Below are 14,970 nucleotides of genomic sequence, written 5' to 3'. Positions count from 1 at the left end.
AGCAGAACTTAAGAATGCTGTGCCATGAGACACAGTGAAAGATATTGAGCTTAACAGAGTTCAAGCAGGTTGGAAAGTTTAAGAAGGAGACAAATTTAGAAATATGAAACTCAAAGAGAAAAGTTTAGAAAAAGAATCTTCAGTGAGCTGGGCACCAGTGGCTCACATCCTGCAATCTGCCTACTGAGGAGGCTGAGATCTGAAGATCACTAGAAAAATTATGAAGGAAGCAATGGAATGTAAAACTAGGAAAGTCATAAAGAGAAGTGTTTAAAAATCCTTGGCCAGTTGGATGCCAGTTGTTCCTGTAATCCTCCTACTCTATAAACTAAACTTGGTGGATGAAGGCTCAAAGCCAGCCAAGCAAAAATGTCCCTGAGATTTTTATCTCCAGTTGACCATAAAAAGCTGAACTGGAACTGTATCTCCACTGGTAGAGCATCAGCTTTGAGCAAAAAAGATAAGGGATGGCATCTAGGCCCTGAGTTCATATCCTGATACTGACTTGCACAGGTGCATATGCACAGGGTGTGTGTATGCACGCACACACACACACACACACACACACACACACACACACACACACACAATGTTTGTCAACCATAGTAAATCTGAGAAATATATTCAGAAGAGTAAAGACTGAGTAAAAGCAATTAGATTTGCAAATTAGTTAACAAGACCACTGTTGGTGTTTGAGAAAGGATGGAGTATCAGGAGAAGCAAGATATCCAATGAGTATGGATTATTTATTAAGTTGGGAAATAAAAATAAGGACACACTTATGGAAATATTTCTGAGAAGGAATTGTGAGAATATTTATCTGAAATAGACATTCAGTACTTTCCTTTACCAAATGTAAGTTTCAAAAGTATGTGTTGTTTGCTGGAAATAGCAAAGCAACCTCTGAACATACCTCTAAAAGAATTAAATATGAATTGGTAAATTCTTTTTAAGTTCTGAAAAAATCTTTCTATTTGAAAGTAACATTAGTTCTGTAAACATTTGCACCTATTATTTGAACATTAGAATGGAATTCTCTTTATAAATTGTAGACTTAACCTTCCCTTGTTTCTGGTCTAACAACACAAAATACAATGGAGCCTGAGCAAAGTTTCACATTTAATTAACTTTGATCTTCCTTACTGTGTAATGCACATCAACTCCTGTCTAGTATATTTGGGCCTAGAAGAGTTCCTGATTTCTGAGATTTTTTCAATTTTTGAATATTTGCACATTTATCTGTATAATATCCCTAACCCAAAAGTCTGTAAGATGATATATTTTGAAATTTCTCAAAACAGTTTAGATTTCAGAGCATTTTGGATCTCAAATTTTTAGACTAGGGATATTCAATTTGCAATGTCTTGAATCTGGTACTCTAAAATTTCCCTTGATTTTCAGAGAGCAACTAAATATTGGTACAACATATATCAAATATATTGTGATAGTTAATGGTATTTTATACTTCATTAGTTTTTCATTATTCTATGTATAGTTGTCATTGAAAAAGTACCCATGAAATAATTCAAACCATTATGAAGACTTATAAGCTATTTCACTCTATAAAGGAAATGATGTTGCACTTACTTCCTTATCGGCTTTGTTTTTCCCTCTCTCCCTTCCTTTTTACCTAACTAGTAACCATCATCCATTTGTCATCAAATTTATTGTCTTAGATTTGTTCATCCTTCTAATATAAATGATGTACTCAAGAAAGCCATTGCTTTTAAAACTAAAATAGACTCTGCTTTTCCTCAGAAGATGTATGCAACCAGCCCCTACTCTGACCCTGTTGTGTCAATGGATCTGGACCCACAACCAATCACAGATGAGGAGGAAGGCTTGATCTGGGTCGTAGGGCCTGTCCTTGCAGTGGTCTTTATCATCTGCATTGTCATTGCTATTCTTCTATACAAAAGGTAAGGGTGCTCAATATTTCTCCTTCTACTTTATTTTTGAAGATGTAATCATTGTCCTCTTGTCATTATCTGGTTGATTTTAGTTGAACACAGCCCCAAAGATTGTTGGGGAAAAAAATCCAAACATTTTTCTTAGAAGAAAAACTAAAGACTGAGATATTTAGAATCTTGTTGAGTGTAGGAAACAGATTTTTGTTGTGAAGCTTACACATATTGTAGCTTTCATTTCCACCACAACTTTATGTAAGATGAAGTCTCCTCGTGTTATCTGGGATATTAGTACATTCTCAAGCACATCATTCCATGTCAGCTTTAATTTCATTATTTTAAATCATTGATTATTCAATTTCTACATATTTGTGAAACACTATTACATTTGTACATTTCAATATATATTGGTTATTTTTATGTAACTATGACAAAAATACTAGACAGAAAAGGCCTAGGCAGAAACACCTTAAGAGAAAAAAAATTTTTTTATCATAGTTTCATATGGGCAATCAATCATGGCCAGAAGATACAATGAAGCAAAGAGGAGAGAAGTGAAAGGAGGAACCCAGAATAATTTTCTTTAAAGGACCCAATTACAGTGACCTACCTTTTCTAGTTAGATCTTACCTCTTAAAGCTTTCAGAACCTTGAAAAATAGTACCAAGATTTGGTGGTCAACCTTTCAATCAATGAGTCTTTGGGGGGGGGGCTACTTCAAATCCAAACCATTATACATACATACAGATATATATATATATATATATATATATATATACGCACATGCACATGTATATACATACATGCAAATACATATACACACACATTTCCAAATACTAATTAGCACATATGCTGGAATATTTCCCTGTAGCTATTTCTCAAGAAAGGAAAAGTAGCTAAAAACTAAGGATTAATAGAGAAAGATGGAAAAAAAGGAAAACCCTCCTTTTCTTTTCTTGTAAACTTTAATTCTAAATATTCATTATTAAATTCTCATTTGTGCCTAAGAAAGAGGAACTAGAAAGTACCATTTCCACACTCAGGTTATGCTCTTGAATATCAATCTGAATGGTGAATTTGGTCTAATTTAGGATGTTAATAATTCATATCCACCAAACCTTATGGTTGTCAACTCTTTTCTATTCTGTTTCTGACTTCATTACATGTAAGCCTTTGATTTTAAAATTAAAGTATATAATCATTTATAATAATAACATTTACATGTAATGTAATCTCTTATGCATCAATTAAGACTAACTTCTGAATTCTCTCTCTTTATATAAAAATTTTGCTTTCTGACAGTCCGAACTTCATTGTTCTACAACTTTAATTTGTACACTTATTTTTCTTTGTAGAATATCATCTTTGGAATGCTGCAATGCAAAGTGATTCCTCCTTCTATCTCCTCCTTTATCCTTCTCCTCCCTGCTTATATTGTCCGTCAAAATCAAATAAGAATCTCTAAGACTTTCATTCTTGTTTAATGCAACTGTCATATTTGCATTCATTACTTTTTATACCCACGTTGCTCCATTGGGTGAGAGATGGGGCTTTTTTTTAAAGTTCCCGGGATATGTCCTTTTTAATCACCTCTTGCCTTGACACCTAAAAACAATACTTTCAAAATACTTGTTGGGAAAATTTTTGTTGTTAAGCTTTTAGTTAATTTTATTCCATCATGAAGAGATAGTTGAAGACATAACTGGCAAATGATAGCTCATACCTACAGCCCATTAAATGGTCTGTCCTATTCTATAGTTAGATTCAATAAAGGAAATATTCATCATTAAATCTTTTGTTTTGATCACTGCCATAATTCAATAATCTATCTCTAAACTAGCTGAGGAAGCAAGTTACCAAAGGCAAGACTCTCCTCTTGGAAGACAGTTTGAATCTTGCCTTCCCAATTCACATCTGGTGTGACCCTTACAGAGCTCAGTGCATCTCACAAACCATCTTCTGTGTAAGAGATAAGAGCAGGGCATAGAGCTAATCATAGGTCCCAGAAGAATCATGAATCTTCTCTTAATACAAGCCAGGCCTAATGCCCTTTCCTGTCTGTTGTTCCAGTTATTACCAGGATGTAATTTTAAAAAGAGAAAGAAAAAAGGAAGCCAATTCTAACTGTTTTCTGGAGAATATTTATTCCTGTAGTCCAACGGCAGTCAGATCAGCAAACAAGTTCCCATTACCCATTACCAGATCCATTACTGGACCATATTATATGACAAATTGTTTAATAACCAAAATTAGAAAAGATGCATGTATTTTTTTCTAGTTTAATTTTCTTAGCATATGACTGGTATTGTTGTCAGACCACTTAACAGAGATGTGTATAGTATTTGTAAATCAGTTATATAAATGTGACTAGATAACCATAGGCCTGAAATGTTTTTTGAGATTTTTAAATTAAGTTTTCCTTGCTTTATCTGCATGTGCCTGAAAAAAAGTTACTCCCATATAATTTTTCCTCATTCTGCGGAATTGGGATCCTATGTAAAGGCATTTTAGTGTGTGTATATATAAGCAATCGTCTAATGCAATTGTTGGAAAATGCACACATCCTCCAATGCTAAGTATATTTAGCAAACCATCTGAAGGCCCATGAAGCAGTTCTAAAATAGAAATGCTTGTTTCAGCAGTAAAAAACATCCCTGACTTGAAATTCAAGTAGACCCAACAATGTCCTTCTTGATTATCATGAAGCAGTTCAAGCAGTACCCAGTGAACAGTGTCTTTTATAGCTTGGACTCTGAACAAAGTTAATTATGTAATAAATGCTGCATTCCCTCTTTGAAGTGCCTTTCAGTTTACACACAGGTCATTGATAATGACTCTGAATTAAAAATATCATTATTATTACTTTAATGATTAAAATACTTCTCTACTTATATGCAAATAATGATTTGAGATGGGAAGGATCATAAAATACTGCAGGTCTACATCATCCTCATAGCTCTTTAGCTCATAGCTCATACCCATTTGCAAGACACTGGCATTGATAAGTTTGTAAATATGTATTTTTTTTCCAAATAAGGAAGCATTTTACTCCATTACCTGTGGAAACATTAACACTTTCCTTTCAGTTATATTAATATATAAAAAAAACTACAACGCTGAGGGAGAAAAAAGCACATTTTGATCTGTCATTCTGCTAGTTTGACTATGTTTTGTGTTCTCCTAACTTTTACTCTTTTATATGCATTGGTAAATAGTGACAAAAATAATCACTGAGGCTTTGCCAGGGTCCTATTATGCCTTCCGAACCATCAGTAAATTCAAATATATTTGATCAATTTTTGGCTTTACATATTTCCCTGGGTTGTGAATTTTACTTTTTTTAACTTTTACTCTTTTACATAACAAACGTAAAATTCCAAGCTGGGATGACAGCAAAATTTAGGAAGCCACTCTTCTAGTTGTCAGGATATTTGCATTTAAATTCTAGCTTTATAGCCACATGAACTAGAAAATCTTTCCAAAAAACGCTTTGTTTATCAAGTCAGTTGAACTAGGTAGTTTAGGTTTTTGAAATAACAGTATTTTACAATTGAAAGAATAAAAATGTAATAGAACTAGAACTATATTATTATTATTATTATTATTATTATTATTATTATTATGTGTAAGCCCAATGTGTCTGATATGAATCTAAGTTTCCCTTTGTCTACCATTCAAATTAAAATTCATTAAAGGCCATGAACATTAGATGTTCATTGACTGTGTGCATATGGAAAACACTTCAGTTATTAGTTCCAGAACTACTCAAGACTTTTTGATGTGTATATGGGTCCTGGGGCTTGAACTCAGAGCTCTGACACTATCCCTGAGCTTGCTTGCCCAATGATAGCACTCTTCTACATGAGGCATGGCATCACTTCCAGCCTTTTTAGCGATTAATTGGCAATAAGAATCTCATGATGGCCAGACTGGCTTCAAATTGTAATCCTCATATGTTAGCCACCTGAGTAGCTAAGATTACTGGCAAGAGCTGCAGGCACTCTGCAAATTTTTATATGTAGAAAACAACTGAAAAATAAAATGTTGGCCCAATTCTTTGGAAATGCTTGATAGGATGGGTGAGAAGTGCTTTCATTATTCAGTAGGAAAAAGTTTGGAACAAGAAGTCAGAAAAGTCATAAGTCACACTTTAGACAAAATCACATGATCAGTCAGTAATAGTCTAGCCAGAATGGACACTATGAAGAGAGTAATTCCCATCTCCATCATGAGATGTTTACATGGAAAGGCCATGGGATAACTAAAGTAGTGACAGTAGCTTTCCTAGCATTCCCAGCTCCAAACTTGGCTTTAATTCTTTAGTCTCCACTTTTTGCATCAATTCTACATATTTCCCAAGTTATTACCAGGTGAAAATCACTGCATTCCTGAGTATTTTGAGATAGTGTGAGGAAATATGATGCCACTTCTGACTGCACTAGGCAATGCTGGATATTTCCATTCTGGGCTCTTAGCTGACCCCTCCCTGCACCGGGAATTGGCCTGGATCACACTAACTCATTCTTCAGAAGTGAGCTAAGATGTTAGCTACTCGGTCAAATTTGAATGTTTCCATTTTTTTGTTTGTTTCTACCCAAACACTTCAGGCTGTCTTATGCTTCTTTTTTTTTTTTTTTGGTAAGTCATTTATGTGCAGTCTGCTTCTGTGTAAAAGGACCTTCTGCTTTCTACAGTTGCTCATTTTCTTGGCTTTGCTACCACTAAACTTTAAATCATTCCTTGCTCCATACCCATTGTGCATAGTATGGGGTTTGTCCCAGAGCTATATAAAATAGTTGAATTTATAAAGGTGTAATCAAACTACATCAAACTCAATTTCCTCCAGATGTTCATTCCATCATTTAATAACACCTTCATCTAATTTGGAAAAACCGGCAATAAATTTATACTCATAATTATGACCTATAATTTAAATTTACCCATGTTGAAATCCTTTAAACTTAGATATTTACACCAAACATTCACTCATGTATGCTGAAGTTGACTTTTCTCTAGAAGAGAAATTGTTTTGTGTATCAACTACGTATTTTTTCCTGTGAATGCTCCAGCACATATTTTGTCACATAAAACTAATAATTTACTAAATGGTTCTCTTTCACCCAGAGGAGTAGATTTACCTACATCAGTTTCTCTAATAAAGCCGTTTGACCAAAAAAAAATGGGCAAGATGGAAATATGGATGTAGGTTTGTTTTAGTCTAGCATACCAGATAAATTGTTTTCATTTTAGAAGAAAAACAATTACCAGCCCTTTGAAGTCATTTGAACCATTCACTCTTTATGTATGTGTGTGTTTGTGCACTTTAAATGTGGGTTTTCTTTTTTCTTTTTTTTTTTTTTGAGGAGTGAACTGGATTATCTCATAATGCCAGATATTTCACATGGGTGAAATAAGCATTAAGGATTTAGTGACATTATTTTTGCTATTAGTGCTTTTATGTTTGATGTTAGGAACTCACCACATGTTTTGCCATTTGACTCAAAAGATCAATTATTTTCAGAAAGAGGCAACAATCTCTGGAAGAAAAATACTATGGTATTGAAATAATCAACATATTATCACAGGTAGAAGTACCTGTGAAGGCAAGAGGTAGTTGTATCACAGGCAGCAGTACTATGATGAGGAAAATATCTGTCCTTTCCATGGCTGGTAATAAAATGCCTCCCTGGATTAGCCCAGTTTATATAATTGGGTCATGCTCTGTAGATTTATAAAAACGAGTGAGTATTATATTTTCCCAAACTGAAAATGTATTTAATCCTTTATTGGAGAAAATGATTTATGATTGCCTTCCTTATCAAGAGGTGTTTGAAGAAATCATTTCTGCCACTTCATTTCAGTATGGTGTATTACCCCGTTGTGCAGTCTCTTTGTGCAGTTCAATGTAATTTGCAGATATTTTATGTTATTAAAGTGATAACATACTTCTTAAGAGAAGACTTTTCATTTTAAGTGGATGAATGTCTTGTATGAAATACCACTGTATTTTCATTAAGTACATGAGTAGTTTTCTTATGGTATGTTATGTAAAAATCAAATTATGTTTATAATCACACACCTCTATCATATAATCTCAATATTTTGTAGGTGATGGATTGAAGTAGTATATAATACTAACAATGTAACAGTAACACACACACACAGATATACTGATTCTTTATTCAACCATGTCAGCTTGTGTCTATCAGGATGTGAGGCCTTGAAGTATATTATAATATGGTGTCATTTCTTAATGTATGTCAGTTATGTGTCTTTGCTTGTGAGCCCTATTTTTTAAATCTTGGTTGTCATGGTTACTCTTGTTACCATTGGCCAACTAACATTTAGCCTTTCTTTTTCCCTTTTTGCTGCATTAAAATGGAGCAGTAAACCTGACAGGTGAGGAATAGAGGGGGAAAAAACTTTCCAGTGCTCAGTAAGAAAAACACTAAGATCCTGGTAGTCTTTGGAGGTATTGAAGAAGTGAGGGTGGGCCTTGTATGAAAAATGTTACCTGGCACATGGAAGACGGACAAAGCCTACTTGTAGGCATTAAGTTTGATACTAAAATGATTCTGAAAAACAAATACTATACTATATGAGAAATGAAAGAATATATTTTATTAAATGAAAACTGAATTTGAAAGAGACTAAAACTAGCTTCTGAGTTTTGTTAGTGGTCAAAGTTAAATGAGTATCTATGTGTTAATGTGTCTGTAGAGCAGAAATGTGAGGTGTTGTATAAGCTTTTCTGGGTTTTTTGTTTGTTTGTTTTGTTTATTTTACCCTAAGTCACTTTGGAAGACTGATCAAAGATCACCTCTTGAGACACTAATGCTAACATTTCATTTCCTACAACTGTTGATGGCCTTTATGAAAACTCTTACCTAATTCAAAATTACTCTCCATTTTCTTCCATTCCTGAGTGATAATAACAACAACAAGAATAGGCAAAATGCCCTGTGTGATTATTGGATAATTCATTCAAATTACTTTGTATCTTTTGAACTTAGTGAGTAGTACCCAAACAGGCAATAAAGATATCCACGTCCCCTGGAAACTTAAATGAAATACAGTGTCTTGAGTTTCACCAGAGTCCAACTGAATCAGAAACTCTAGCCACTGAACCAGCAGCCTGTAGTTAACAAGCCCTGCCAGGTAATTCTCATGGAGGTTCAGGTCTGAGGTAACTACTTCTTGTTTTCTCTGTAATTTCTTTCTAATGTCCAGACAGCCACATATTGAGTAATAGGAACCCCTTACACGTGTGAGGGTACTTTCTTTTGTACCCACTGGTCACAACCCTACAGCATATCACATAAAAAGTAGTCTTCTTCTTGCCTGCCCAAATTGTAAAACATTAAACCCATGATTGCACTCAGAGATCTAAATTCATTTGTAAAACTGCCCACTTTTTTTTATCCTTTTTTGCTGTTCCTGGTGCTTAAACCTCAGGCATGGGCACTGCCCCTGGGCCTCTTTGTGTTCTAGGTTAGTGCTCTACTACCACTTCAGCCACAGTGCCAATTCCAGCCTTTTCCGAGAAGTTTATTGAAGATGAAAGTCTCACTCCATTTCCTGCCCAGGCCGACTTTGAACCACAATCTTCATATTTCAACCACCTGAGTAGCAAGGATTATAGGCCTGAACCACTGGCTCTCATCTACCTTCCACTTTTTACAATTAATCACCCCTTCTACTGCCATTAAGATGAGAAAATTAGACCAAGAGTGTTTAGTCCTCTAATTTATAAGTGAAGAAATTAACAAGAAGGTTTATAATTGACACATACCCAATACTAGTATCACCAGGCTTGAGAGTAGTAATTATTAGTAGTGTCACAGTGATTCAAAATTTCAATGTCTTCAAATAATCATACTAGAGCTTTCTTTCACAATCCTGATTGCAAGTGTCCAAATGTCCTTGTTCCAAAACCATGAATGTGATCTTGCACAGTCTTTTTTTCCCTTGTGTCCCTCCTGAGAGCTAGAGGAAATAAAAGTAAAGCACCCTTTCGACGTAGAATATCATTTTTCTTGAATACTTCCTACATTGCCAACAACCATATCTTTATTATATGCAGCCTCTCACAGATTTGACATGCCATATGATTTTCCATTTCCTTTGTAACACAGTGATTCTTGTACATGATTGACTCTAACTCTAAAAAGTACATTTTCACTAGGGCTTTACAGTTCTAACTTAAACAGTAAAACAAAATTAATTTCTAGTCAGTATTCTTTCATTTTTTAATTGAAAATGAGACTGTTGAATACTCACTAAGAACATATAACTACCCACATTCATATTGGGCCTGATTAGATTATTACATGCCTTTTGATATTTTGTGAGATTAAATTCAATTTCTGAAAGCTTTTTACTTTTATTACCAATGATGACTAAACCTCTCTTAGAAATTCTTCCTTTGTTAGACAAAAACACATTGTGATACATGAATTTCTCAAAATAAGATTATACTCTTATAAGTTGCCAGAATTATTCATGTTTTCATCATCAAAACAAACTAACAAATAGATAAAGCTTGTTTTCCTGGCTGGATAGGGTTTGTGGACCCCAAGGTTTTGCCTGTCATTTTCATTACATCAGAAAAATTAACAGAGAAAATAGTTATCAAATGTCCAGAACCCTCCCTCTTCCAGTTTATTGTGAGCATGAATTGTAAATAACTTTAATCTCATACCCTGGGTTTTCTGAGACTCGTATCTTGACAACAGGACATGATTTCCAACTTCTGTGTGATGAGACAACTTGGCTACATTTTTAAAAGAGTATTCTTTTCTTTTTTTAATATATAGTACCCCCAAGAGTGAAATAATTTCCTTGCCTAGATATATGTAATTCTTGTTTCTATAATCTTGTGAAACTGACAAGAGAGTCACATTGGGGAGAGAGAATCCAGGCTGTATACATTGGGTCTGGCACATCAATAGAGTGTGCCTGTGCCAGATTATATAAAAAGGCCCATCCCTAAAAGTACTGGTATGTACTCAAGGGAATGAAGACCAACCATACATTTCATATGAGACTGATTGGCTAACTGCACTCAGTGATATTTCATTATCTAGTTCGATTTTGCATCTTCAGTGAAGCTCTTAGTATGGTGAAGCAAATTTTGTAGTAGTGGTTACTATTTTGAAAACAGTCATGTTCTTCTATCTGATCTTCTGAGCCCCACCCCAACCCCACCCCCACTCTTCCTTCTCATCTTTTTATAGTATGTCCTCCATCTCTTTTTTCTTCATCATTTACCAATCCATATAACTGGAGTTGCCATTAATGTTGGCATATTTCAAAAGTATGGCCATAAAGATAATCAGTACATTCTATCCTAAAGCTGTACCTGACACCTTTACGTTAAAAAAAAAAGGAAATCCTGAGCCAGATTAATCTAGGAAACTCAGTGTCTAGTAGGATTCACCCAAGAAAATTGGTTTCTTTGAGGATGTTTTTTTCAAAGACATTAAACTGGAGCAAAATGTGCATACCCCCCTTACATCAACCTTCCCTCTTTCCCTTGGTTAGTTTGTTCAGAGATCTCATGAAAAGCTATCGTGCAGAAATGATCTAGCTAACCATAGAATGACAAGCTTGGCATTGAATGGGAGTTCATTGCCACACCACCACCATCAAATGGAAAAGAGAAAGTGAGAAGCTTAAATATTTAGCAACAGTTCTTCCTGAAATAAAAATGCATTTGTTCTGAGCAAGGGTGAGTGAGGTGCAAGGATTGTGACTCTAGCATAGAGATAGCTGTGATCAGAATATGAGAGGAAAAAGGCCAATCTGAAAGAGAATTTCACTTGTTAAGTGTATATTTTAATTTAAGTCATCATTTGAGATGAAAGTTATTTGGGTTTGAAAGGAAATGCACAAATAAATCTAACAGATCTTGACTTCAACATCAGTTTAAGTTTCACTATAGAACTTAAGCAAGTATATATGATAAAATCAGCTTTTAAAACAACGATAAGATAAATTATGTGAAGAGTCATATTTCTCATGAAACCCCTTTAGTGCTATCTTAAATAATGATCAGGAGAGTTGGGCTGCCCATGGGATGAAATTTCATTTTTTCTGATCTTTCTGTGGTTCTATTTAATTTATCATAGTTAGCTTAACATAACTGTGAACATTTGACAATATTTTATTTTCCTTCCAATTTGAAAAAGAACAGGAACATTGGTCTTACATGGTCTCAATTTTCCTTCTGGGTATTAGGATTACAAATGCATTTGTTGTATTTCCCTGCCTCATGAGCGTATTCAATGTATCTCCACTTTGTAACCATGAGTTATTTGTGGTTAAAGGAAGAAATGGGACAGACTAACCTTGTGAGCTTGAGGCCAGTCATTTCTCAATGATAAAAAAACAACAACATTAACATTGATTACTACAGGATCGCTATGTTATTCCTCATAAATAGAACAAGTAGAAAATAGAGAACTGCCAAATAAGGATATCAATACATATTACCAACGCCTCTTAAAATTGTAAATTTTTGAAACAGTGGATGGTTTAATCAGAAGCTAAAGGAAGACTTTTAGATCATCCACTGAAACAACATTTTTTTAGAACTTTTTAGACCAAAAGTATCACTGTGCGTCAGCAAAGGAATAGTAACCTGGAACAAGGTCATAAATTAGCCAATTAAAGTTTTAAGACTGAGAATTTGAAGGTTATATGTGGCATAACACTTTCCATTTGCCCAACGATCTGTTTCAATTCTTGAATTTTAATTTTCTCCCTATAGGAAAAGGGCAGAATCTGAGTCTAGAAAAAGCAGCATCCCGAACAGTAAGGAGGTCCCTTCTCACCACCCAACAGACCCAGTAGAACTGAGACGCCTTAACTTTCAAACACCAGGTAAGAGGAATAGACCATCATAGCCATAATAAACTTCGTGGAAAGTCTAACAGCCTGATTGAGATTGACCGTATAGATGAGTGTATCGCTTTGTTTTGAACCATTTGCTTCATCTTGCTCTTTTATTTTAATACTGTGGAGGAACACTTAAACACAAATCAGAAAAGAAATTGCGTGCTTTGAGTAACTCTGAAGTGGTATTGGGAAAAGAAATGTAATTTTCTAATTTTGAAAGAGTCATAGATTTTATAAGAATATCTACCGTTTTTATATACTGAATATCAATCATTATTTTTAGTGACACCATACCAATCTGGAAAGATTTCTGTTTCCCATCTTATAAAATGAATTCATGAATAAAGTGATGAATGTATACACCATTCATGTCACTGAAGAAGCATAGATTTATTCTGTATTTTTCTACTGGTTTATGTTTGTAGTACAGAAAGAGAGGGAAGAAGGAAAGCAGAGGGGAAAGCAAGAAGGAGAGGAGGGAGGAGGAAAGGACAGAAGGAACAAGGGAAAAGAGAAGTACAAAGGAGGAAGAAAAAGAGGGAGAAAGTAGTAGACAGAAAGATGGAAGGCTGGCTTAGGAATATGGCCTAGTGGTAAAAAGTGCTTGCCTCATATACATGAAGCCCTGGGTTCAATTCCCCAGCACCACATATACAGAAAACGGCCAGAAGTGGCGCTGTGGCTCAAGTGGCAGAGTGCTAGCCTTGAGCAAAAAGAAGCCAGGGACAGTGCTCAGGCCCTGAGTCCAAGCCCCAGGAAAGAAAGATGGAAGGGTGGGAAGGAAGGAAAGAGGCAAGGTAATAGGTAATAAAAGTATTACCTATACTCAACTTAGATTCTTTATTGGAGAGACATAGGAAGGCAATGAGATGAGGAAGCAATGCTTGTTTAATAACATTAAGTACTTCAGCAGAGCAAAACACTTCCTCTTGAGGGACATTTTATACGTTACTTTTCATGTAAGTCTAGATCTACTTTGCTTTCTTTCAACAAAATTTGGTTAATGCCCAGTAAAATGAAAATGAAAATCATGGAGCTAAAAATGTCAACCTGAGAGGCACTGTCTTGCTATGTCTTGGTCATAAGCAAAGTAAAGATTAGCCTTAGGAAGTCTTTTGGTTTCCAATTTGGTTGTAGAATGGTTAACCAATTTTGTCCAATAAGTGTTCTAGCACTCAGGATAATACACTATGAATGTATTGAACTTTATATTCTTAGTGTATTGTTTTAAACTGAAAAAAATTACAATGGATTTTCATGTACAACAAATTTTCCTCTTTTACATAGAGATGTATCATAATAACTCATATCTCATAAATTAAAAGAAATATTTATTATTTTCAAAGTGGTTAAAAAAATCACCCTAAATGTGTGTGGTGTATGTTTTAAATTCAATTCGTTTATGGTTAGACTTTATAAAATTTTACCTCATGAACATAAAAGGACACAATTCCTGTAACCCAAAGCTCCCTGTTGCATTTTCAAAAGGCTGATGGATTTAGAATACACATGTACATGTTGGTGGAACATTGAGTCATCCTTCCAGGGTGATCATAGCCCCTGGATGCCTCATGTTGAGATGCACTCGGAGAGCACCTTTCAGGCTTTTTGTTCTGAAATAAGTTAGGAGAGGAAATCTTTTTTTTTCTTCAAATTTTTATTATCAAACTGATGTACAGAGAGTTTACAGTTTCATACGTTAGGCATTGGATACATTTCTTGTACTGTTTGTTACCTTGTCCGTCATACCCCCCTCCCTTCTCCCCCTTTCCCTTTCCCCCCCTGAGGTTCACTTACACCAAACAGTTTTGCAAGTATTGCTTTTGTAGTTGTTTGTCTTTTTTTACCCTGTGTCTCTCAATTTTGGTATTCCCTTTCAATTTCCTAGTTCTAATACCAGTATACACGGTTTCCAATATACTCAGATAAGATTACAGAGATAGAGTAGGTACAACCACAGGAAGGTGATACAAGAACATCATCAATAATAGAAGCTACAGATACAGATGGGACGTTGAAAGTAGTTACAACTGTGATATAACAATCGTTTCCATAACATGGAGTTCATTTCACTTAGCATCATCTTATGTGTTCATAAGGGTATAGCTATTGGGCTCTTGTGATGCTCTGCTATGACTTGCCTAAACCTGTACTAGTTATTCCC

General features: G+C 34.8%; 1 protein-coding gene across 20 annotated transcripts in view; it reads left to right on the top strand.

Moving 5' to 3' along the window:
* The window catches only part of Ptprd (protein tyrosine phosphatase receptor type D), a 482,247-nt gene that overhangs the window by 352,466 nt on the left and 114,811 nt on the right, over nucleotides 1-14,970 (top strand). For 11 of the 20 annotated variants that reach the window (XM_048347870.1, XM_048347792.1, XM_048348498.1 and 8 more), the window contains 2 exons: nucleotides 1,759-1,919; nucleotides 12,679-12,791. In XM_048347870.1, the coding sequence (XP_048203827.1) occupies nucleotides 1,759-1,919; nucleotides 12,679-12,791 (274 nt within the window). The remainder of the gene's footprint in view (nucleotides 1-1,758; nucleotides 1,920-12,678; nucleotides 12,792-14,970) is intronic. The other 9 variants (XM_048348714.1, XM_048348129.1, XM_048348343.1 and 6 more) reach the window with 1 other exon arrangement.

This window comes from Perognathus longimembris, chromosome 1 (genome assembly GCF_023159225.1).
Source record: "Perognathus longimembris pacificus isolate PPM17 chromosome 1, ASM2315922v1, whole genome shotgun sequence".
Classification (NCBI taxonomy): Eukaryota; Metazoa; Chordata; class Mammalia; order Rodentia; family Heteromyidae; genus Perognathus; species Perognathus longimembris.
This window is presented reverse-complemented; position numbering and strand designations above follow the sequence as displayed.